The 26,362-nt window shown below is 38.3% G+C and overlaps 1 protein-coding gene across 4 annotated transcripts in view; it reads right to left on the reverse strand.

The window, feature by feature from the left end:
• The window catches only part of MAPKAP1 (MAPK associated protein 1), a 231,243-nt gene that overhangs the window by 196,981 nt on the left and 7,900 nt on the right, over positions 1-26,362 (reverse strand). The window contains exons 2-3 of one of the 4 annotated variants that reach the window (XM_090274730.1): positions 9,336-9,663; positions 6,848-6,937 (exon numbers count right to left, since the gene is read on the reverse strand). The exons of 1 other annotated variant lie outside the window; for it this stretch is intronic. In XM_090274730.1, coding sequence (XP_090130856.1) covers positions 6,848-6,937; positions 9,336-9,594 — 349 coding nt within the window. In that variant the 5' untranslated portion in view covers positions 9,595-9,663. Of the gene's footprint in view, positions 1-6,847; positions 6,938-9,335; positions 9,664-24,987; positions 25,070-26,362 lie in introns of those variants that run through there. 2 more of the 4 variants (XM_090274728.1, XM_090274727.1) reach the window with 2 other exon arrangements.

Below are 26,362 nucleotides of genomic sequence, written 5' to 3' on the forward strand. Positions count from 1 at the left end.
CTCAGGATAAACAAATAACAGATTAGAGAAACTTCTTTCTTACATAAAACACATTAAAAAATGAAGAAAGACTGATAGACTCAGAAATCAAAATTTTGCAACTCCTAATGAAATAATGCATATAGGTAATGTCTTTCGATGGCCACAAAAATCATCGGATGAAAAGCTGATGAGAATAACTTAATAATGGATAGACAATACCAATCTTATCACACACAAAAAAAAAAGACAAATAATTCCATGCTTCCTAATATGAGGTAATAGCAAATAAGGATGACCATGTACAAAATATTCTTACCAAAAATCAAACTACCAGTTCAGAAAATAAGAAGGACAGAGAATCATATTAAATAAGACCATGGGGATATGATTAGCAAAATCCAGAATGTAGGAAATTCTAAAGGACAAATGACCCAGTTTCTTCAACTAATAAATTATAGGGGGAAAAAGTGAAGGAGAATCTATAGATGAAAAAGGAAATGAGACATGTTATCCAAAAGTAATGTGTGGACCTTAGATCTAGACCTGAACGAATGAATGGGAAAAGAAAAGAAAAGAAACACTGGAAACAATTATAGAAATGTTTGCTAATATTAAAAGAATTCCTGCTAGTTATTTGGAGATTGGTGATACTGTAGTTTTCTTATGTGTTAAAAGAACATGTATTTAAGGATGATATTATATAATAGCTCGGATTTGCTTAAAAGCAACCTGGGAGGGGAGGTGAGGGGAATTAGAAATGACACAACATTGGCCACATGTGTACTGATGGTTGTTTGTGGGTTCATAATGCTCTCTGCTTTTGTATATGTTTGAAATTTTCTATAATAAAAATGTGTAGTAAAGGAAATCTAAGCTGGAAAAAATTTTAAAAGTAATATATCATATAACTACTCTGATCAAATCACCGGACCCAGAGTAAGTATTAAATTTCTTACCCCACTACTTACTCCCCTCTGATCCCACTCTTCCCCTTACTTCCTCTACCCCAACCAATAAGCATCTTTCCTCTCTATTCCTTGAGTGTATCAGCCATACTTCAGTCATAGAACCTTTCGTCTGCTACTCCCTTGTGTTAGAACACTCGCCTTCCAACATCTGCCTGGCTCACTCCTTCACTTCCTTCAGATCTCTGCTCAGTCATCGCCTTCCCAAGGAGTCCTTTCCTGATCACTCTACACAAATAGCAACGTCCCCTGCCTACTATTCCTTATGCCCCTTACCTGGCTGTACTGTTCTCTATGCCACTTATCCCACTCTGCCATGCTACGTTTGTTTGTAGTCTATTTCCCCCGCAAGCTCCCGAGGGCAGGGATTTTGTCTTGTTTACTGCTGTGTCTTCTAGGCCTACAACAGTGCCCAGCAGTCTGTGCATATTGTGGAAACTTAATAAGTACTTGTTGAATGAGTGACTATGGACTGGAGAGGTAGAAAAAGTAGCTGTGGGAACAGGGAACGGATCTAGGGGAGCAAGGAGAAAGCAGATGGGCACAAAAAAGCAAAGATAAAATGGGGGAGGCGATGAAAGCCCTTCCTTCTAATTCCAAGCCATTCATAAGGTACTGCTATATTTCTCGAATTGTTCAACTTCAAGTTGCTCTTCAAGTTTCTCTTCAATTTCAACTTTACTTGCTTTTGTTATTTGCAACTGAAAAATCCTAACCAATAGTCAGAAGTCCCCAATAAACTCAAAACTGAAAAAGCAATAGTTTAAGTTTAAATTATCAAGTTTATGAGAAAGCACACACTATAGCATCCAGAAAGATGAGAATGCATATTAGAACTAATAAGGGTTCACCGAGTGGCTGGATACAAAACAGAGATATAAAAATAGGTTTCTTTGTAAGAACAATAAGAAAGTTATGGGGAAGAAGATGCTATTTACAAGGGTAACATGAAATACAAAACATCTAGAAATACTCTTAATAAGAAATGTAAAGTCCTGGCTGGTGTGGCTCAGTGGATTGAGCACTGACCTGCGAACCAAAGGGTCGCCAGTTCGATTCCCAGTCAGGGAACATGCCTAGGTTCCAGGCTGAGAGGCAACCCATTGATATTTCTCTCACACACTGATGTTTATCTACCTCTTTTTCTCCCTTCCACTCGCTCTAAAATAAAGAAATAAAATTTTTAAAAAAGAAATATAAAAGTGCAGGAACAGAACAGAGATAACACCAAACACTGCATTTATATAATATTTGCATATACTCGTTGTCGTCGTCGTCAGCCGTCCGTCTCGAGAGACGATGGTGTAGCTTCTTAAGAGTCTATCTGCACTGCCGAGAATGGCTGTGCAGTCCGACTCGGGAGTGACACAGTATCTGTCTCCTCCCGTGTTGAATCGACATCTTGTGATGACGCTGGAGTGTCCTCTCCAGTGAAGCTGAAGCTACAGAGCCTGGGCAGGGTGATATGGAGGGTCTGCCGTTGCCCATGCAGCAGACCTCCCCTCTCTTCGCAGCTGAAGGGTCCAAGGGAAAGACGGAGTCGATACAGCTTGGCTTCAGGTGCGCCGCAGGAGTTGCCGGTGTTGACTACAACGTCAAACCGCCTTAGGGACTCCGGCTCCGGATTTTCTGTCGGGGTTTACTCCCTTAGCCTTTCCCCTGAAGAGGTATGCCGCAAGGCAGCGGAGGTTTTTTGGAGTCAGAGTTTTCCTTCTCTGATGTGCCCTGACTGGAAGATCGAACCAGCGACACTTAGCTCGCAGGCCGACGCTCAATCCACTGAGCCAAACCAGCCAGGGTATTGCATATACTAAAAACTACAAAAAAGGTCATAGGAGGTATGATTAGATTTTTAAATATATATATACCTACATTCATAGAATCTGAATAAATACATCAAAATGTTAACAATAGCAGTGTCTCTGAATGAGATTATTGATATCTTAGTTTTATATTGTTTTCAGATTAACTTAATGATTTTTTTTTAATAAAGAGGCTTTGGTAACTTTCTTGAACCCTGGTCATAGCTGACACACACAGAAGACAAGAAACAAGGAACACCAAAGACTCCTGAATACCCAAAGTTTCAGGAGCAGCCCCTTTCTGGCCACAGTTGGGAGAGAAGGGAACTAAGAGGAAAGACTAGCATCTTTGACATCAGACTGGCTGGGAGAAGAATTCTGGCTTTGCCAAGTACTACTTATTAAGTAAGTGATTTAGAAAAGTAACTTAGCCTCTGGGCTCCAATGTTCTCTCCTACAATATAAAAATATTAACAGCTAATTTGTTATATTTGCATGAAGCTGAAGCAAACTGGCATGTTATATACTAGTAGTCCCCAAGGCCCAGAGAGCTTCTGAAAAACATAGATTTACGGACACCAACCTCTATCTACTGAGTCAGGAAATCCACAGGCAGGGCCCAGGCACCTATATGGAATGTCATTATAACATACCCTTTTGGATGCATTTCTGATTTTAATACAGCCACTATACCTGGGAACTGTTGTTTTAAAAACCAGTGCATAAAGAAAACTTCAGAAATGTTCATAAATAATTGATATAAACTACATTATTGTTTTGAGTTGTTATTTAAGTTCATGTGTAAATAGCTCTGTCTTCTAATTAGACTTCAAACTTTTTAAGGACAGGAATCATATATCTTCCACAAGCACCTAGCATAGAATTACTATGCACACAGAAGTGATGGGAAAAACACTTGTTAAATGACTCAATGAATAAGAGTAACAGCTAATTTTGTAAAGAATATACCAAAACCATTTAAAAAAATAAAATTAAAAATACTGGGACCTTGATTTGACACTATTCCTGATAGAGCTTTCTTCCGATGACCATCTTCACATTTATTCATGCACTTTTGGTTATGGGAATACTAAAAGGAACTTATTCTAAGGTATTTCATTTATCAAGAGGTCTCATGGCATATGGATCAGTAAGTTCAGAAAGAACTTCAGGGTATAGACCAGATGGCTTCTAAGATCACTTCCAACTCCTTTATTAAAAGGCTGCATTGATGCTGTGTCTTAAAGGATAGAGTGCATTTAGACAGAATAACTGTGGAAGAACATTCCAGTGCAGGTCATCATATTTATAATGATGATTCTTCTTGTGGGGAATAAAATAAACAAAGATAAGAAAAACAGGTTATAGGATTTTAACAAAATGTAAACAGCAAAATTAATGAAGGAAGAAATAAATAATTACCTAACCAAATTTCTCAATTAAGAGCAAAGGATTTAGCCATGGCATTTCTTGCCAAAAGAGAGTTTATGTTTGAGAGATGTATGAAAATGGAATGACTTCTCGGTTTACCAAGTAGTTATTTAGTGCACTGCTGGCTCCACTTTTATAACGGGTTTCAGGATACCCAGAAGGCCAAGCTGTGGTGCTGATGAAACCCAGCTTAACAGAAAATTCAAAGACATTCCTTTGTGCACTGATGAAGTTCACTCTAGATGTCAAGAGTAACCACCAGGTAGGGCTACTGGTCTGGCAAGGATCAAGGTCAACACTTCATAGCATGAAAAGATAGATTAGGAGCTTTTCCAGAAATAAGATCAAGGGATCAATTATTGAAAGCTGTGAGAGACAAAAATAAGAGGAAAGAAAACTGAGGGAGAGAGAAGTGTATATATATATAAAATGGACAGTGTTGTTAACAAATTAAAGTAAAAAGGGACTATTTATTTCTCCAATATATTCTGTGAAACATTAAACAGATGTTAAAGTGCATTAAAGTTTAATGGATGAGTAGGAGTTATATCGAAATTTATTATATGTATCTAATTATTACATTACTAGATGGATCAAAATTTAAGTTGAACTTATTTCTCACATTTTAAAAGAGCTTAATATCTGAGGTGCTCTATTCATCCTATTATTTTACTTATAATTTCTTAAGATAAGGAAGTGAAGAAGACAAAACAATGGGTAGCGGGAGAGATGAACTTAGATAAACTGACTCTATTCATTAAAAAGAGATTAACAGAAAAAGCATTAACATATTAAAAAAGTGAACATTTTAAATCATATAAAGGTTTTTAGTCTGTGCCGAATACAACAGAGAGAATATTAACCGGTTCAACAAAAAAGACCAAGCCTTAGCCAGTGTGGCTCAGTGGTTGGAGCATCATCCCAGAGGCTGAAAGGTCACAGATTCAATTTCTGTTCAAGGTGCATGCCTAGGTTGCAGGTTCGATCACCATTTGGGGTGCATATAAGAAAGAAACCAATCAATGCTTCCCTTTCACATTGATGTCTGTCTGTCTGTCTCTCCCTCCCTTCCTTTCTCACTAAAAGTAATGAAGAAATGCTCTTGGGAGAGGGTTAAAAAAAAAGAAGATCAGCCTAGAGAGATTTTTTAACATATCAAGAAGAATACAGCCCTGGCCTGGTAGCTCAGTTGGTCAGTGTCACCCAATACGCCAAGGTTGCAGGTTCAATCCCCTGTTCAGGACACATACAAGAATCAACCAATGAATGCATAAATAAACTGAGTTACAAAAAAGAAGAAGAAGAATATACAGGAAGTCATAGAAATGAGATGCAAAAAAGAGAAGTGGGTTCTACATTCTACATAGTCATCATTAAGAAGCAACCATTAAGAAAATCAGACCCACCCTTGGCTGGTGTGGCTCAGTGGACTGAATGCAGGCCTGTGAACCGAAAGGTCGCCGGTTCGATTCCTAGTAAGGGCACATGCCTGGGTTGTGAGTCAGGCTCCTATTTGGGGGCATGCAAGAGGCAACTCTCACACATCAATGTTTCTCTTCTTCTCTTTCTCCCTCCCTTCCCCTCTCTCTAAAAATAAATAAAATATTAAAAAGAAAAAGAAAATCAGACCCACTGAGCACTCAGGTTACAATCATAGTAGGAGAAAGTAATAACCACTTTACATAGTGTAGTTTAGCAGAAAGAGATTGGCCTTTAGACGCAGACGGTACTGGATACAAAACATGGCTCTATACTGCATTACCCCTTTCTAGCCTCATAACTTTAGCAAGTTTAATCTCTCTGAGCCTCGGAGCCATCTGTCTCATCTAATCAATGATACACACACCTTATAAGATTGGTGCATTGGAGGTAATGTATGTAAAGTGCTTAGGACAGCACTAGATAGGTGCTGATGTTAATATAATAATCATTAATATTATTAGTTTTATAATAGTATGTTGCAATGGAGTCAGTCAGCAGAAATTTATTGGACATCGACTAAATGCCAGGGTGGCACTGGGAGGTGCTAAAAAATACAGAATACAGACTGGAGACATTTCTTTGAAAGGAATGTCTAGGGAACACAATATAAACATTGGAAAATATTTTAATAGCACTTAATTTTGAATTTTTTTTAAAAAGTCTTCTCTTCTGAGATTGAGGCCTTGAAAATACATAATATGGCCAGCTTCTTAATATACTTATCATATGACTATATATTGCAAATGCTAATAATATCAGTAACATAATGGTTTTAATATAAAATATAAAGGAAGAGATTTAGCAATTTGTAAAAAAGATTGTTACTAGGACCACTAATAGGCAAGGTAAAATCTAGGTTGGAAAAACCAGAGGAATCTATAGCCCAAAGGCCCATCCAAATCATAGGTACTCCTTGGCTGTAAGAACAAGGTACTGGCATGACTGTACAAAATGTACACACATCAACTCCTGTGATCCAGAATAAAGAGTGGCCAAAAGATTAGACCCAAAGAACTCCCAGCTTCAGAGGACCAAGGCACCCAAGTGAAAGAGTTCAAAGTTCAAAACACAAACGACATCTGCCCAGAGGATTTTAAAAAATGACTTAAAAATAAAAGCTCTTATATAATAATATACACTAAATACATAAATCTCAAGTTAACGATTAAAATTATTTCCATTTACCTGATTGCTTAGAATTTCTTTCTTTCCACTGAATATTTTTGCATTTGATCTGGTTTTGTCTTTCTTTTCGAAGTCGTTCTAATCTTTGAGCTTGAAAAGAAATATTATAACTTTAAGTTTGTCAATGAAGTTTACTATAAACAAAGACATAATTAACTACCTTCATATGAATAAAGATGTTTTATATTGCATATGTAAGGGAAAAGTCATAAAATTTTAAAGGTGGCACCCCTAAAAAGCAAATACCAACAAAAACATGAAAATATTCTTGATTTATAATTGAAATTAGAGGATATAAAACATTAATAGAGATCATAAAGATAGTATTAACATGGAAGAGAATAATAAAATGTGAAAACTTCTGTGATTAATATGACATTTCATTATATAAATCATTAATAACGGTCTTAAAGGAATTTTAATGCACAAATGAACTGAAGTGAATATTACATTACAGGAATAAAATTACTGTTATGAATTACTCTACTCGTTTCAAAAATTAAAGATAAATGAACTCAGACTAGACTATTAAAGTTTTAAATATAAAATCCTTTATCTAAAAATCATGAAAATTATAAAATGTCAAAGCTATATAAATTAGCATAGCTTTTCTTCAGTGGGCTGAAACAGTTTATAGGTAGTAAAATAAATGATTTGTATCTTTGTAACAGTCAAATCTTAAAAAGAACAATTTTTCTTATACAAAATTTTAAGATATGCTGAAGGGATTAAAAAGCAAATTCCTGGGTCACAGGATACCCCACAATCTTAACTATTAGCATCTAAGCGCTATCTTAAGAAATTCCAACAATAACAAAGCATCACCTAAAATTATGCATTTGTGATTATATTACCACAGGCTGATCAACCTTCAAAAATCAGGTGAACCAATCTTTAAATAAATATTGTCCAGATATATTAACAACTGCTGCGGATGGAGACCACAATGAAAAAGAAAGTCACAATTAATGCCACCACTTGAAATTAGTCTCCTCCTGCACTTCTCTTTATACAATACTAACAACAACAAAAAAAATTAATAAATTTCTCCTTCAAGGTAGGAAATCATATACTTCTGCCTAGCACTGTGGTTGGGAAACACAAACTAATTTTGCCAGAAATTTAAACTATGCTGGCAAAAGCATTCTGACAATGTCACTATATCTAACCAAATCCTACTCCATTCAATTGCAGATAATAAATGTGAATGGTACAGCCAAAGTAATATACTCATGAAGCTCTCAACTGAGCAGCATTCTCCTACTGAAAGCCATTCAACCTGTCATGTGAGATATCATCTCAATAACCTACAAGGAAGTCAGTTTCAACTAGAGAACCAAGAATCAATGGTTCTAAATTATATTCAAACCTTCACTCAAATCCTATTTTGATAAAAGTTCCTTTAGATACTAGAAAATGCTATTAATTATTTTCATCATGAGAACAAATTACTCTTTGTGGATGTCACAGAATGCTGAATTCTGAGCCAAAACCTTAACATGCCTTTCCCTGTAAACTGTATCCTGCTCTACCTGCAGTCCCCTTCAAGGACATTTTACATTTGGAACATGAAAATAAACATGTAAATATTTTCAATGTTCTACTACATCTTCTGCCATTACTCTTCCTAGGAGTTGGCAGGTTACTGCTTCTGATTAGATTATATTTTCTGATTACCACTGCCCTCCCCCCAAATCTCTTAGAATACTCTGTCATTATTCTAAATAACTTATCTAAGTAAAGGCCTTGGTTCATCACATTTCCCTTGAAATGGTTTCAAAAAATATAAACTGGAAAGTGGGCAATGGAAAGCCTTTAGAAGCTAATAACTAAGTACATATATACACCCACGTTGAGCACTTTCAAGCCACAAAGATCAAAGTGCAGAGATCAATTTAAGAAAACAAAGGTAATGTATCAAAAACAGGAGTATCTTTTCTAACCTCACACCAAATGTAGTAATTCCTGTTAAAAGCAACCCTAATAAATATTTGGCTGTCTCCCTCTAATCCCCCAACCCTCACAATTCCTCCAGAGGCAAGAACTGTCTCAGGCAGCAGCCCTCCTTGGCTGGTCAGCTGCCTGTGAAAAAGGTCCTGTCTTATGTCAACCTGAAACTGCCTCCAGGCAGTCTACCTACTGGGACCAATGTTGCTCTGTGGAAGATACTTAAACAAATCCACATCCCTTTCTATACACTTTTTAGAAACAGAACATCCAACCACTCCTCAAAGCCACTTTTTCACTAGTCCTCTTCTGTCTACTTTCTTGTTCCTCTTCTATTTCTAATAGCATCATTCCAGAATCTCTCTCATTTCAGTCGTAGAGATGAGACATATAGCTTGACTCACTCTTGGTGTTAATACATGCATGTTCCTGTTAGGACTCAGAGACTTCCCCACTAAACCTAGTCCAACATTATGCATTATTCTCTAAGATTGTTTACTGATTTAAAACTCAGAAGACATGACTAAAAGGAAATGTTTACCTGTATTCGAGCGTCTTCTAATACCAAAGTCCCAACTTGAGGTAATATCGACTGACTGGGCATAAACATAGCCCTGAGTCTCACCATTGCTTCCCTGAATTTCTGACCCACTGTCTCCAGGCATTGAAGGAGGATGAATCTTCTCTAGGTCAACATCATGATCAATGAGAACCATCTCACACATTCCTGTGTCATCACTGGTCACATGTGACTGTCGAATATGAGCTAGAATGATAGTTGGATTGTCCAAGAAGGCCATCCTTTCTGTGGGCCAATTTCCTTAAAAGGCTATTTTCTCCTCTTCATATTGTTTCACGGGCTCACCTACCTAGAAACATGATGTACACAGCAATATTTAAGAACAAGGCAGAAAATGATTGAATCATTGTTCAAACAAATTCAATGTGGTAAAATGCTACCTTGAAAATCAACATTTATCCCTGGACCTAGGAGCTTAAAAGGATTAAGTCTAAACTGAAAGGAAATCCCTACAAGCACGAGAGGCTAAGGCTCTCCTCAATGAGGTCTCCATGGTATCAAGAAGATGGCTTGCTCTCTTGCAAAACAAATAATAGTAACTCCTTAGTCTGCTTGAAGCATATAACTACTGTTAAAACAATAAATTTTGCTTTCTTTTTCCCTTTCTTCCATACAGTCTTCTCATTACTTTATAAGGTGATAGAGGAACAAGTTGTATTTTCCGCAAATGATGCACTAAAGTAAGAAACTACATTTCTTCAGTTTATATCCCTCCCACCCCCACCATATAGTTGTGAAGTATCTAAATCAGCACAGACAATGCTTTCTGAGCTACTAGAAATTTTACAAAAATGTACCACCAAAGTAATTTTGTTCAATATGTATATTTTCCTTTCTTCTGATTTAAGATAGTATTGTGCTTTAAAAATAAAACTTATCAAACTTGTCTGTTACCAGATTAATTTCTTATTTTAGAAACCTAATTATAAGAACTGCTTGCTGAATTGTTAAAACTGCAATGCTGTTCATTCTGGGAACAAGATGGTACCTCCTCAGTTAAATGACAATACTCAACAAAGAAAATATTACAGAACAGTGGTTAAAAACCTAAGGCCCTACCGGCAAAACTGGGTTCAAATCCTGGTGCTATCACTTGCTAGCTATGTGATCTTGGTCAAAATAACATTAACCCTTTGAGCCTGTTTTCTTTCATCATTTATAAAATGGGAGTCTCACATAGGAGATCATGCAGCTAAAGTGCACAAAAGAGTACCTGGCATATGACTAAATAGTAGCTGCTATTAATAATAATGATGATGATGGTAAAAATATCATTGCCAAATTTAGCTTTCAATTTTTGTTTAAAGTAATCCTTTTAAAAAAAATCAACAATTTGCCATTCTTTAGTAAGGTCACAGAAGGTAAAATAAGTGTGTGCCCTTTGTGACAGAGAACACTGCAGGTCATCTGAGTCACCTCCCTGCTCCCCTAAAATCATTATGAAGTGCAAGGATGTGAAAGCTGGATTAAATATGTTCCTTCAAACAGCCCTAGAATTTATTTTTAGAAGGACCTATAACACCAGATTTCCTTGTCATCTGTTTCTTCTAGAAATGGAACATGGGGGAAATCTAGTTAATAAATCGTTACAGCTTACTCAGGTTTTAAAATATTTTGTCTGGTAACATATTCTGTTGACATCACTTGATGGATCTTAAAATAAAAATATGGAGATTAAGAGAAAGTTTAACTGAGGAGCATCTCTAACCAAGTGAATTACATCAATCTCAGTTTTTTTTTCCTTTAAATATATTCACCGAGTACTTATTTTACACTGAGGTTAATGGGAAATGGAAAGGTGAGTAAGGCATCCCTGAATCAAAAAATGAATATCCTAATGCAGGCCTAATGTATCTCTGAATATAATGGGATTCTTATAAGTGTCAAGTTTCTGAGGCATTCAGTCTCAGAAATGTTAATGTCAGCCCATCATTGTATTAATCAAAAAACATTACAGATTTAAGGGGGAGCATTTAATTTCACGCATAAAAGTAAAAACTTTTTATATAACCACAGAAAGATGTATACAACCACAGAGTTACTTATAAGGGAGAGTATTTGTTTTGTGACAGAACCACGGGATCACAGATTGCCAGCATTGTAAACATCTCACAGCAAGCACGATAGGCATCTTCCCCATCAGAGCAGAGGAAGGCACCCAGTTGCTGGCCAGACCGGAGGGTTGCTTTCAGCGTCATACTGAACAGTGCTCTCCTGCAGAACAAGCGCTTCGGTGAGGAACCGCACAGTTAATGGGTATCCCGGCACTACAAAGTCGAAGGGCAAAGAAACAAAACTACTGTATTTTTCGCACTATAAGATGCACCTGACCATAAGATGCACCTAGGTTTAGAGGAGGAACACAAGAAAAAAAAAAAATCTGAACCAAATGGTGTACTAAAATATTTAATAAAATATAAGAGAATAATATTTCACCCATGTAAAGTGAATACCGCTGTTGAGCAGTATTAAGAATCATCATCGCTGTCATTAAAAAGTGAGGAGACTTTAAGGTTCGAGTACTCTTCTAGTTTTCTAGGAACCCCAAGAACTCATCATCGCTAGTGTCAGAATTTATGGGGGCCTTTAAAAACAGGAATAGAGGGAGTTAAGAGGTATCACCAGTTGTAACAGTCACTGAGAGTATCACTATCCTACTTACAGGTTCTGGCGGACTACCCCCAGTGCCTGTTACAGCTAGTGATACCCCTTAACCCCCTCAGTGCCTGTGTTACTACTAGGATACTGACCTCATCATAACTCCTTTATATACTAGAAACTTCAGCATTTATGGCTGCTCACCCAGTTACTGCTGGCCTCCTCACACAGAAATCTGGGGTGCACAGGAAACAGTATGGAGGTAGGTGAGACAGCTGTAGCATCTAACGGAGCCAGTAGCCAGCTGGGAACACGTTACTTCAGCTCCACCCATTTGCCTCTCGTGATTGGCAGAGCATAAGACACAATAATTGGTGATTGGAGGCAGTTCTACTGACACAGACCCCACCCAGTGTCAAAGACAATTGGCACTGTTATTAGCCCCAGCTGATTCAACAGGTCAGCGGCTGTAGCTGGGAGTGTCAGGCGGCTCTCTGCACTCTCCCAGGTCCTGGGATGATGGGCAGAGGTGGACAGCGACTGACCAGACGCCCTGAGATTCAGCAGTCAAGTGGGACATTTAAGCGTCCCTCGGGGTTTCGTGTGGGCTCACTGCTTCCTCTTCTAACAGTTGTTGCCACTGCAGACACGTCAGGTAATACACATCACAGTCTGTGACGCAATATTCGCTCCATAAGACGCATTGACATTTCCCCCTACTTTTGGGGGGGAAAAAAGTGCACCTTATGGAGCGAAAAATACGGTATACTGAAGTTCACGCAACAGAATCTTTTCAAGGAAAATGGACTTGCTCCATCGCCTCTTATGAAGGAAAGACTTATGGGCAGGCACACCAACTCTTTAACTTTACCCTTACAGAACAGAGCTCTTAAAACACCCCAGCATGAGCAGACACCTTCTCTGCTAATACATTATGACTTCATACAATGAGGAACCTGTATGATTCACTCAATAAACATGCATTCAATGTCAGTTCAGATAAGGAACTCCCCACAGGACTGCCAGGAAATGTGCCTCTCACCTCCAATGACAAGTACTTGAGGATTCCGACTGTTAAGTCCCACAAGGACAGAGGCTACACCGCCACACACGGCGGGAGTTTAAAAAATGTTGCTGCCTGACTTCCAAGGACTAGAGAGTTCTGTTGTAGAGATTAGACATATATGAGCATCATATGTAGGTTTGATAATAAAGGTTGCCTTTTTTCCATTAATACCGATCAAGAGGTTCTCTTCAACAGTGTCCTAAGGTCACAGTTTTGAAAGGCACATCAACTTATTCCAACACTACTTTTCAAAACCAAAGAATGTGCTTTAAAATGATCATTTGAAGGTAGATTCAATTGCTAAGACAAAAATATTCTGAACACAGATTAAAACAAGTTATTTTCTCTGACCAGCTGTGCAAAATTTAAAGATGTTTAAAACCTAATGTTGGCAGGCGTTCAGAAAAATGAGACTTTTTAGAGGGTAATTTGGGAAGATGGAAAAGTTCTGTAGATAGACAGGGATGACGGCTGTACAACAAAGTAAATGTGCTTAATTCCACTGAACTGTACACTTAAAAATGGTTAAAATAGTATATATATATATATATATATATATATTTTTTTTTTTTTTTTTTAATTTTTGTTTTCGTTTTATCCTTACCAGAGGTATGTTTACTGATTTTAGAGGCAGAGGAGGTGGCGGGGAGAGAGAGAAACATCAATATGAGATACAAACATCCATCAGTTACCTCCCATACACGCCCTGACTGGTGATTGAACCTGCAACCTGGGTTCAGGTTGGATCAGGTTACATGGATTATTTCATATAATTCTCAAAATAATCCTGACAGGGAATCGAACCTGCAGCCTTCAGGTGTATGGGACAACACTCCAACCAACTGAGCCACCCAGCCAGGGTAGTTTTTAAATGTTTTAAAAAAGGTCTACAAAGAGCCAGATTTTAAAAAATTAAAACGTTTTCTTCTTGGTGTTTATAACACTTTTTCAAAGCTTTTAAACCATTAATGTATATTGTGAAGCTGCAAGAGTAGGGAATCTAGTAATACAACGTATTCCAAATCCCAGTTTGATTCCTAAACATTTTTCCTCTATGGAAACTAAAATAAATCAATGTGTAATAGTTTCAAAGACCGCCGCTTAAAATACTGTTCTACACTTTTACAAATGCTGTTTCTTCAGACCTTGAATGATTTTCCTGAACGTCACCAATCTTTTGACTCTGAAAGAGTTGGTCCTCTTTTTATACCTTTAGGCTATGGAATTAACAATAATTTCAGGCTCCGAGTCTCTTCCCGTAAAATATCTTATTTTCACAGGATCTCCCACTTTTTTTTTTCAAAAAGCTACATTTATTCCATTTAAAGGACTATCTCATTCTGAGATTTTCCGCTTATGAAAGATTTTATTTATTTGTTTATTTATTTATTTTGAGAGAGGAGAAGGGAGGGATAGAGGGAGAGAAACATCAATGGGTTGCCTCACACACACCCCAACTAGGGACATGGCCCGCAACCCAGGCATGTGCCCTGACGAGGAATCAAACTTATGACCTTTAAGTTCACAGGCCAGTGCTCAACCCACTGAGCCATACTAGCCAGGGCTCCACTTTTTAACTTCAGGTTCTGCAAAACATATAGATTTGTTTTACCAAAAATGGAAGCAATGGGGACATGATGTAGTGTAGGAGGATGGTAAGAGATGTCCCAAAAGGGTGTGACCATTTTTAAGGTACAGGGTGGGTCTCTTTTTATACTTCATTCATTCACTCAACAAATATTTATTAAGTTCCTTCCTACTATGCGGTGAGTGTGCTTCCAGGTGCTATTTGGATGGCATTATCACTGTACACAACCATCTGCATTCATTAATGACCATGTAACTTGCCTGTGGTAATTTGGCTACTGCCTGAAACAGGGGAGGAATTTTTTAGTAGGTTTTAGTGGGCATCAAGTCTTAACACAAATATATTTTAAATAATAACTTTATACACATACACCTTCTAAACCTTATTTGTAATAGCTTATGCAAAAACATAAGGCACTACATAGTAAAAGTGTAGATGAGAAAAGTGCACAAGGGGAGGTAACTCATAATGAATCCATGAGCCAGTACAAGCCATGAGGTCTTGTACATTGCCTACAGGTAGACTGCAGAGTCGCAGAAGCAAAAGGCAATTATAGCTATCTTCAACGTATTACAAAAGCTAACTTGTTCTTTCCCTTTTACATGGGTTAATTCATATAATTCTCAAAATAAGGTAGTTACTATTTTTATCCCCTTTCTACAGAGGAAAAAACTGAAAGTTAAGAAAACTGCCAAAAGCCAGACAGCTAGTAAGAACAAGAATCAAATCCTAGAGCTTGGGCTCTTAAGCACTATACAGCCTCTCAAAACAAAGAGGAACAAAGAGTTTTAATAGACATAATAAACATGATTCTTTAAAATCCTGGTGTTGAGCTCTTTGCGTTCTGGGGCCTGAGAGAAACTTCCGTGGGTTTTTGTGAGAGATGTAAGACAGCAAGTGTGTTACGCAGTAGAGTAGACCCTTAGCCTCCTCTCTGCTAATGCAACATAGACTTGTACAACAGCAAGAAATAAACAGCACATGTAATGGTTACTCAAATATAAAAGTGACAACATTTTATACATGAAAGGAACTTCAGAGGTCATCTACTAGTTGACCTAAAACCACAGAGGAAGGGTGTACTTTAAATTCTCAGTTAGGTGTATCTTCTTGAAAGTCCCTAGAGATTTTGGCAACTTCAGCTACAAAGTCCATACCTACTTCTTTAAATAACGCCACCCTAAGGAAATGAGCCCTCCCTATACTCGTACACTCCCTAAGGAGCTGAAATAGGCAGCACCATGACTTAAAAGGCTCAAGGTTCAGCTAACTGTTAAAAGGAAATTCCCTTTCCTGAACTTTCAAAACACTACACTCTTCAGGTCCCCTCACCTGCAATCTGAAAACCTGTCTGAATAAGCAGCAGCCTGAGGCTTCTCAAAGGTCTGCAAATTCACAATCAAAAAATACTGCTGTCCCATCAATGTGTCATATAAATGCTGGCATGTTAATTGTGTATTTATAATATTGTTAATGGTTAGTTAATTTACCTCCCACACTATTACTGTACTTGAAATGATGAAATGATTTAACGTCTGCTGAGGGAGTTAACAATATGTAACAGCAGATGTGAGATTTTTATTTTTATTTTTTTACCTTTCCAACCTGTAACCTGACTTCATACTGTTAGCATTAAGCAAGTTAAAAGTGACTCCTATACAGGACTCCTTAAAAGTGTTATAGAAATACCCATTTATTTTGCACAACACAGAATGATCACAAGTTAGAAAAACAGAAGCCTTTTTATTATATGCAAAATCTTCCATTCATAAAAACCAAAGATCCTGTTGTTAACTAAGATTTCAACATTCTTTGATCTAGTTACAGTTCAGAATTCATACCTCCTGGAATTTGAAAATAACTGAAATAACCATTAAAATAAAATACACTTTATTGCTTTTAAATCTATTTTTCTAACTCTCTCCAATTTAACTCTAAATTAAACCTTCATTCTTTTAGACCAGCAAAAATTGTTTTTTTTTAACCCCTCAGGGAATTAAAATCTCCTCCATGTGAGTATGCCTAATTTCATTAAACAGTAAATAATGAGATCCTATATCTAGAATTGAAATTTCCCTTTCACATTTTATTTCTATATATTGACTAAAGGTACTTACTAGACTAAATCAGAATAGAAAAGAAATGCTTGTTATCTTCTTTTGAGTTATATGGGATTCATTCACTAAACATCAGAGACCTAGACACTCAGAATCCTACAAAAAATTATATGAACACTGCCTTGTGCCGTCCAGAGGTTTACCAACTTCATCAGATAAGCTGTGTCATGTACTAACATACCAGCAACATAAGGCAATACACAGTAACCACCAAATGAGACAATATGTTTTCCCACAGGAAAAAAAAAAAAATTACAGAAAACAGTAATAGGTGACATTTATTGAGCTCTTACTATCAGCTGCACTTTTCATGTATCAACATATTTCATCCTTACAATCACCACAGGGTATAGGTATTAATATTATTCCCATTTTTATAGATTTAAAAAAATTAGGGCTTAAAGGAATTAAATTACTTGCTCAAGGTCACATGGTGGACTTTTAAAAGGCTTGTCTTTGCAGCTCTTCCCATCAAGAGGTGGAGTCTATTTCCCCAAAGCTAGAGTCTGAGCTAACATTGTGATTTGCTTTGAGTAATAGTATGCAGTGGAAGTAATGTTGTGGGACTTCTCAACCTCGGCCACAGAAGACCTTACAACTTCTGCTGACACCTTCTCTGGAAAATATTTGAATCATGGGAAGAAGCCTGGGATGAAACACTGTATGGAGAGGCTCGGATATCATTCCAACTTTCCTGCTGAGGCTTTCTGATGAGTGATGAAGGACATTTGAGACCAGCCAGAATCCATCAACCTACCAGAGCAGGTCTTCTGTCCTAACAAGTTATCTCCTTTGGACAAAGGGACACCGGCCCTTGATCTTTCTTTTCTTGTACCACTGAACTCCACTTGAAACGTCTCTGAATCTTACCATCTGTGAAGGTCCAGTTAAAGGGAGCCTGGTACACTACAATGGCTCTCAAACTTGTCCACAAACACACCTGAAGGGCAGAGGAGAGAGACCACAAATCAAGGTATGACTGAACCTAGGGGAAGCCACCGAGGCCACCAGGAGCATCATGCTGTAAGAAATTTATTTTAAAATTCATTTACGTTTGCATTCTGTCCTATAATATACTATACCTGTATTTGTTTTAATAGAAAAAATGCTTTATTTAGTTCTGAATACATCACTAAAATTGATATTCCAAGATGATGTGCCCTGCGTGCCCTGCTTACTTCCTGGCACATATTGGGATTCTCATAATCCCAGTTTGAACAAGGTTAGTGAAAAAACATAGACTCTGAGGTTAGAAATACCTAATTTTGTGAAGATAAAATAGACAACTCAAAACCTAATTTTTGCTCAAAAGGTATTTCCTATGACAAGTATGAAGAACAACTGGCCCTGACTGGTGTGGCTCAGTGGCATGGGTACTATACTGCAAACCAAAAGGTCGCCGGTTTGATTCCTATAGGGCACATGCCTGGGTTGTGGGCTAGGTTTCCGGATGGAGGCGTGCAAGAGGCAACTGATTGATGTTTCTCTGGCACATCTATGTTTCTGTCCCTTCCCTTCCCCACTCTCTAAAAATAAATAAATAAAATCTTTTTTTTTTTTAAAAAAAGAACTGCAATGGTCAACACAAAACTATATATAAAGTTCTAAACACAAGTTAAACTATAATCTCTCTCCTTATACAGCTGTTATAAAACAATCCGTATTTTCAAAGTGTTTCGGAAAATTGTTTATTAGCAGCAATAACTGTAAAACTTCAGACAATCTAACCACCCACCACCCCCCAAATTCCAAACCTGCCAACATTTCTGGCTGGTACAACATATCTGGTTTGGTATAATGTAGCCCTAAATTTTTTTTTCCAATGGGTGTTGTCTCTCTGACATAACAGATTTGATTGACACTTGTGATAATAAACAAATAATTTTGTTTTGAGATTTCAGGTTAAAATGTTTATAGTTTTACCTACAATGAAGAAATGAATAATGCCAAAGAAATTAAGATTGCTTCTCAATGTCAAATTATCAGCATAGAAGCTAAAACCATAAATAGCACTTAAACATCTATCAAATACTCATTCATTGATTTCATTCATTTGGCAAATATCTCTAAAGCACTTATTATGTGCCAGGCAATGGAGATACAATGCTGAGCAGAAAATTTATAAAGACTTGGCCACTGCCTTTAAGGAGCTCAAAGTTCATATGGCAGTCAGAATTCTAAGATGGCTCCAGAAATCGTCTCTCGGCAGCCCTTCCAGTCCCTATGTTAGACCCTTTCCTCGAGTGTGGGTGGAACCTGAGTTGCTTCCAGCCAACAGAGATGATGGAAAGTCACTCCCTTGATTACTTTCTATCATATAAGACTTTATCACAAACTGAAGAGGGACATTCTGAACCAAAGATTTTCCTGCAGGCGGAAGGAAGCAAACTGTCATGTTATGGAACTGCCCGTGGCAAGAAGCTGAGAGTGGCCCCTAGGAGCTGAGAGTGGTCCCAGTCAACAAGTAGCAAGAAAATGGGGCCCTCAGTCACACGGTCATGAGAAAATGAATTCTGCTGACAACCTGAGGGAGCCTGGAAAAAGATCGTTCCCTAGTCTAGCCTCCAGATGAGGATGGAGCCATCCCTTTGAGACCCTCAGCAGAAAACCCAGCTGAAGTCATGACTCCTGACCCACTGAGAAATAATAAATGTCTTGTTTTAAGCGACTAAGTTTGCTATAATGTTATGCAGCAACAGAAATGAAAATGCAGAGTGCAGGAAAACAGCCCAAACTCCTTCACCTTCACATACAATATTTAAGGCTCTTAACAACCCAGTTTCACTCACCTTCCCCTTCTCCCAGAATGCAACTCCCAGGACTAAAGTTATGACACTCCCTTTGTTTGAGATGTGCATTTCTCCTCCAAACCTTATTCTTCTAAGTCCAACTCAAATAGCTCATCCTCTGTGAACCTTCTCTAGTTCCCAGGGTCCAAACTATTTTAAAAGAACTTTATTTCTACCTTCAATACAGTTAGTTATATGAATATCATGTTTAAGGAATTGCCAATTTCAAATTTTTATCCAATTCTAGATTCAGAAATGTGGTTACTCTATCAAGATATAAATATCACTCTCTCCTGATCATTTGTAAAGTTGCTGAAGACAGGAATCCCTGGACCCCACCAATAGTAATACAGTGGTTCTAATGGGGTGGTTCTCAATGAGGAGGCAATTTAGTTAATAATATCTGGATACATTTCTAGTTGTCACACTGGAGGTGGATGCTACAAACATCTAGAGGGTAGATGCCAGGGATGCTGCTATACATCCTACAATGCACAGGACAGCACCCACAACAAAGAATTATAAGCCCCAACATGTCAGTATCAATGATGGCCGAGGCTGAGAAACGCTGCAGTGATATGTTATATGAATGTTTAAATCTTCTAAGGCACTAAACAAAGTTCAACTCCTAGTATCTGTTCAATGACATTTTAAGCTACCCTAAAGAGAACCAAAGCCCAGATTAAAATAAGACAGGTCATATTTCTTCAAACCTGCCTTAATGAGGCCTGTCCACCCTTCTTCACCTGGCTACCTCCTACTCATTCTTCAAAATCCAGCTCAGTAGTCAGTCCTCCAAGACACTCCCTAACGAAACCCTCAGACCAGGTTAGCTGCCTTCTTTGTGGTCCACCGCCCTGTCATCACTATTTCTACCAAACAATTAATCATCTATGCATTTGCTGAATCTATCCATTTAACCGGTATTTATTGAATGCGCCGGACACAGTTCTAGATGCAGAGAGTACAGCAGAAAACAAAGCAGACAGAAAGTCCTGCCCTCATGGAGTTCACGTTCTAATGTGGGAGACAGACAAAACAGAGAAGTATATTACACACATATATAGTTAAGTTAAAGTGCTATTGGGAAAAACAGTGCAGGAAACTGCGATGGGGCATGCCAGGTGGGTGGACCCACGGTTGAAATTGTAAACAAAGTAGTCAAGAAATGCTTTACGAATCCCCTGCTGTGGCTCAGTGGATTGAGCGTTGGCCTACAAGCCAAGTGTCGCTGGTTCGATTCCAAGTCAGGGCACATGACTAGGTTGCACATCAGGTCCCCAGCTGTGGGCGCATGAGAGGCAACCACGCAGTGGTGTTTCCCTCCCTCTCTTTCTCCTTTCCCCTCTCTCTAAAAATAAAACAAACAAACAAACAAACAAATTAAAAAGAAAAGAAAGAAATGTTTTATGAGAAGGTGACATTCAAGTTATTACTTAAAGGAAGTGACTGAACAAGCCATGTGGACTCCTGAGCGAAGTGCTTCGCCAAGCAGAGGGGGGCATAACTGGCACTGTTCAAGAGGGAGCAAGGAGTCCAGCAAGGGATCAAGTAGTAGAGGAGGACTTCTGGAAGAGTGAAACAAATCATGTAGAGCCTTGCAGGCCATTCTAAGGACTCTGCTTTTACTATAAGTAAAACGGAGAATCACTGGAGGATTGTGGACAGAGAGTAATATGATCTTACATTTTAAAAGGATCGCTGGCTGCTATGTTAAGGATTAAAGAAATGAATGAATGAATGAATGAATGAACTAATCACACTGTTTCTTATTAAAGTAATAATCTGTTTATATGCTGATTTTCTCTTCTAACTATAAGCCCCTTAAGGACTCCGACTGTATTACCATAATGCTGGCAGTCTCTAGCAGAATGTGGCTGGCATCCAATAAGAGTTCAGTGGGGAATGAATAGATAAATAAATTAATCTTTCTTGTTCCCAAAGGGTCACACCACGATCTTCCCACCAAAAAGGCTCTTTATCCATGGTGCTGATTCAGTAGGTAGGTCTCCTACTACACTCTAAGATTTATTTTCCTTTTATTGTCTCCTTGATGTCTGAAGTTTGCTTAAACAAGTAGAAGAATTCAACAGTTATGTTTCCACTTACCTGGTTCTCAGGTTAACCACATCATCAGTTAAGGGAGGCAACATAGTTTATTGCAATCAACCTGCCCGAAACCTGAATTCCAATTCCCTAATTACCAGAGACCTAATTTTATCACCTTGGACAAGTCATTTCTTTAAACCTATTTTTGCATCAATTGAATGGGCAGGTTGAAATGTAAACGGGGCCTTTTCGGCTCTCAAATTCTATTCCAATCACATGTGAGGAGGAAGAAGGAAAGGAGGCTGTGATTGAAGGTTTACAGTAGACTCCAAATAAAAAGTTTTGTCTATTTTTGCTTCATACTGTTTTCCCTCAAAGGTCAAAAGAATTCCATAGCATGTTTTACTTATATCACTGTGCCATGGTTCAGACCCCAAGGGTAGAGGTACAAGGAAATCTTTTTTTGACCAAGAATATTTTAATAGTATCAAGATTTTGGCAGCAAATCCTCTATAAAGATAAATCATACTGATTAATTTGAATGAGAATTATCACCACCTATATTTTTAATGCTATTATGCATAGAAACTGGTTCCTAAAACTCCAAGAGTTAAAGTTAATGAACACATATGGGATTTTAGGTTATTTCCTGGTCGAAGATGAATCTTGAAAGATGGTAAGTTGAATGGTTGGAAGAAGGGTCAGAGAGACAAATCTGTCTCTCCCAAGCAGAGGAGACAGCATGAAACAAGGCATTAAAACAAGAAACAGCAGAAGATGTGTTTAGTAACTAAAACTACATGAAATTCAGAGTTGCAGCTGAGATTAGCATTTGAGAGAACCTGGGCAGGCAGTTGCATAGATTAATCTGATGGACAAGACGCAAGATCAGTCATTAGCTGTGATAACAATTCAGGGAAGAGGTGATGAAACCTTAAGGCACTGAAAGATAGGTTTATGAATTCAAGACACAGTTAAGAAATGTTCAGGAGATAAAGGTAGTAGAAACTGGCGACTGAGTGAATGTGGAGGGTTAAGGGGATGGGGGAAGTTTAGGGTTTACATGCGAGCGCCAACAAATGAAACTGTGGCCTGAAAAGTAGGAAGCCTAAGAGGCAGAATGGGAATGAAGAATTAGGTTTCAGACACAGTGAGCCTGAGGTATCCGTGGGTTACCCAAATAGAGACCCATCATGAGGCAAACCTGAGAGCCCAGGAGAAAGGTGTGGGCGAATGTGGGAGACAGCAGTGTATGTGAAACATGAAGGGTTGCAAACCTGAAGCCCAGGAGAAAGATCTGAGCAAATCTGGAAGGCATCAACATATAAGTGAAGATGAAGCCATGGCTGTCAACGAGCTTACCCAGGGAGAATAGGTAAGGAAAGACAATAGGTAAGGACAGTAATCTAGAGACAAAACCCAAGGAATAGCAGTATTTTAAAAATGGGCAGAGAAAAAGAAACCTCAGAAGCTGTGAAAACCAAGTCAGTCAATCTTTGATTAAATTCTAAAACTAGAATCTATTCTGCAGAACTTCACAAATTTCTAAGCAATTACTTCACTAGCTTTTCCTTCTTCCCATTTCCTAGCAAAACATTCTATCTACTGGATTGTGAAGTCCTTGAGAAGAAAGGACGAAAAACCTTATTTGACTTCCTGTCACTAACATCCACCTGCCTGCAGAATGAACCTGGTTGAGAAGAGAAAACTGAAAACCTTCCCAATGGAAGTCCTAGAACAGCAGTTCTCAACCTGTGGGTCGCGAACCCTTTGGGGGTCGAGTGACCTTTTCACAGGGGTCGCCTAAGACCATTGGAAAACACATATATAATTACATAATGTTTTTGTGATTAATCACTATGCTTTAATTATGTCCGATTTGTAACAATGAAAATACATCCTGCATATCAGATATTTACATGACGATTCATAACAGTAGCAAAATTACAGTTATGAAGTAGCAACAAAAATAATTTTATGGTTGGGGGTCCCCACAACATGAGGAACTGTATTGAAGGGTCGCGGCATTAGGAAGGTTGAGAACCACTGTCCTAGAACCTAAGGCTGCTTCCAGCTCAGACCACAGCAACACAGAGCCTGAAGACAGTAAAAGCAGAAAGGGGGTAGACTTTATGCACTGCTGTTGGGAATGTAAAATGGTGCAGCCGCTTTTGAAAACAGTCTGGCAGTTTCTCAAAATTTTTGATAGAGTTACTATGTAACCCAGCAATCCACTCCAAGGTATACACAACAGAATCCAAAACATGTCCACACAAAAATTTGCATAGGAAGGTTCGTAGCAATATTATTCATAGTTGCCAAAGAGTAGAAACAACCCAATCTCCATCAACTGATGAATGGATAAGCAAAATGTGGTATTTCCATATGGTGGAATGCTATTTGGCAATAAAAAGTACTGATACATGCTACAACATGGATGAACCTTGAAAACATACGCTGAGTAAAAAGGAGCCAGACACAAAAGGCCACATATTGTGTAGTTCCGTTTATATGAAAAGTTCAGAATAAGTAGATGCATAGAGACAGAAGTAGACTAATGGTTGCCAAGAGCTGGCAGCGGGAGGAACAGGAGTGACTGCTGCTGGATATGCGATTTCTTTTGGGGGTAATAAAATTGTTTTGGTGCTGATGGCTATACAACTTTGTGAACTATACTAAAAACCATTAAATTATATGCTTTAAAATGGTGAATTTTATGACATATGAATTATAGCTCAAATTTTAAAGGGGGGGAGTAGAAACACAGGAATGCTAGAACCCATGGTGCATTCTAGATTTCTTCTAGTTTAGGTGATTCCAACACAAGGATACCAACAAATCACTTAACTGAACAGTATTAGCAACATTAACCCCAAAAATTTTTAAGTAATTTACACTACAAGTTGATTACATCACAGAGATGTCAAACTGCTCATACAAAAATGGGAGTGTCCAAGTCTTTCCCTCAGGGAAAGGAAGAACCTTCATATAGTGTTAGTGGCCCTGTGTGAAGGTAGCTAATCTACTGTTCTTGTTAGGGGAGATTCAATCCTAGTGCAGGTAATCCCGACAGAACTTCTGACTTGGTCGAAGCAGAGACACTCGTGCACTGGAGCAGCTTCTCCTACCAAAAGAACAGACAATGCTTTAATCCATGCCAGAGGGGGGCATAGGAGGCCAAAGAGCTGACATATCTCTGTCAATAACCTACTGAGCTACCCGTCCTGAGGAAGAAATTCTCCTCTTCACTTTGGAATAAACAAAATGGAAGGGGATAAAACAAGAAAGACAACATGACATGAAAAGAAAATACAGAAGCTCTGGAGAGCTTGGTGTGCCTCCAGTTCTACCACACAGTAGCTGAGAAAATCTGGGAAAATCTGGACCTCAGCAAGACATCACATACCTCACTGATCTGCTGTCACGATGTAGGGCCCCAAAGTGACACCCAAATATGAGTATTTTCACAATTTACCTGAAAGAAAACTAGTGCATTTGGGGGTCATATTGGAAAAGACTCATGGACCCCTTATCTTGGAGGTATTCAAACGCATACTAGAAAACAAATACAATGTCCAAATAGAATCCTCTACTCCTTTCTGTGAAGCCTACAGCCATTTAATTACCAATCCTTTACATTCTCTTCTCTCTCTAGATTTCATTCACTCTCTTAATCTTCATAACCTGATCCAAGCCACCATCTCTCACCTAGGCTACAGCAACCGTTTCCTAACCTGTCTTAACGCCCTTCAGTGACTTCCCAACCTCTTGAATATAACTGAAGCTCGCCTACCTCTGCAGCCCCATCTTCAGCTTACCTTGTTAGCTCTTTCTACTCCAGCCAAACCCAACTTTGAGTTTTATTCAAGCCTTAGAGCGCAAACTCCTTCCACAAGTTTTCTCTGTTCTTCCATCTGGCATAGACATCCGTTTCTCCTTCACCCTTCAGACCCCAAGAGAGACAGCACCTGCCCCAGGAAGGTCTGACCTTATCCAGTCCAGAGTGGGTACTCTCCATGCTCACCTCTACTCTCACTGCTGTAATACGTCTCCCGCTAGGTTGTACTTCTCCAACTAGGCTGTACTTTCCATTACTAAACTACAAGTCCCGTGTGAGCAGGGCTGGTGGCCACAGTTTTCATTGCTCAATTCCCAGACATATGCCTATATTCGGCAACTACTGACTGAATAAATGAATGATTATAACTAGGCAAAGAGTTTAATTGACTGAGTGGGAAATTTTACATATGATATATTCTTCATATCAAAATTTTAAAATATATTAAAGAACATTACAGATATAAGCAAATGCAATTCTTTATAACAACCATGGGGAAAAAGGACTTCAGTACATGTATTTTCTACAACTTTAACAGTTAATATCAAATAAAATCAAAAGGAGCAAAACTACTATCTCATTGGGAATGGTGCTCCTAATATTGTAAAACTATTAATCTCCTTAACTGAAAAAAGTAGAAAAGGTACAATGAAAATGACAAGCATTACAGTGAAATCATGCCGTGGAGTGAAAATAAGGTTGTTTTTTACCTGCCTCCCGGCTCCCCCAGCCAAGAATGTTAGACACACTGGATGGGAATGCTGTTTACTCCAAATAGCTCACCAAGTGAAGGTTACTTTGAAATACTTCAAATTCCGTAAGCGCTCAGGGCTGCAAAAACTGTGGGAAGAGAATGTTCCAAGCAGACTCGTGGACAGAAGGTACAGATGGAAGAAACCCTGACACATGACTACCTAAGAAAGTCGAAACTAGAAAACTGAAT

This window comes from Furipterus horrens, unplaced genomic scaffold (genome assembly GCF_987537825.1).
Source record: "Furipterus horrens unplaced genomic scaffold, mFurHor1.1.pri manual_scaffold_4, whole genome shotgun sequence".
NCBI classification, from domain to species: domain Eukaryota; kingdom Metazoa; phylum Chordata; class Mammalia; order Chiroptera; family Furipteridae; genus Furipterus; species Furipterus horrens.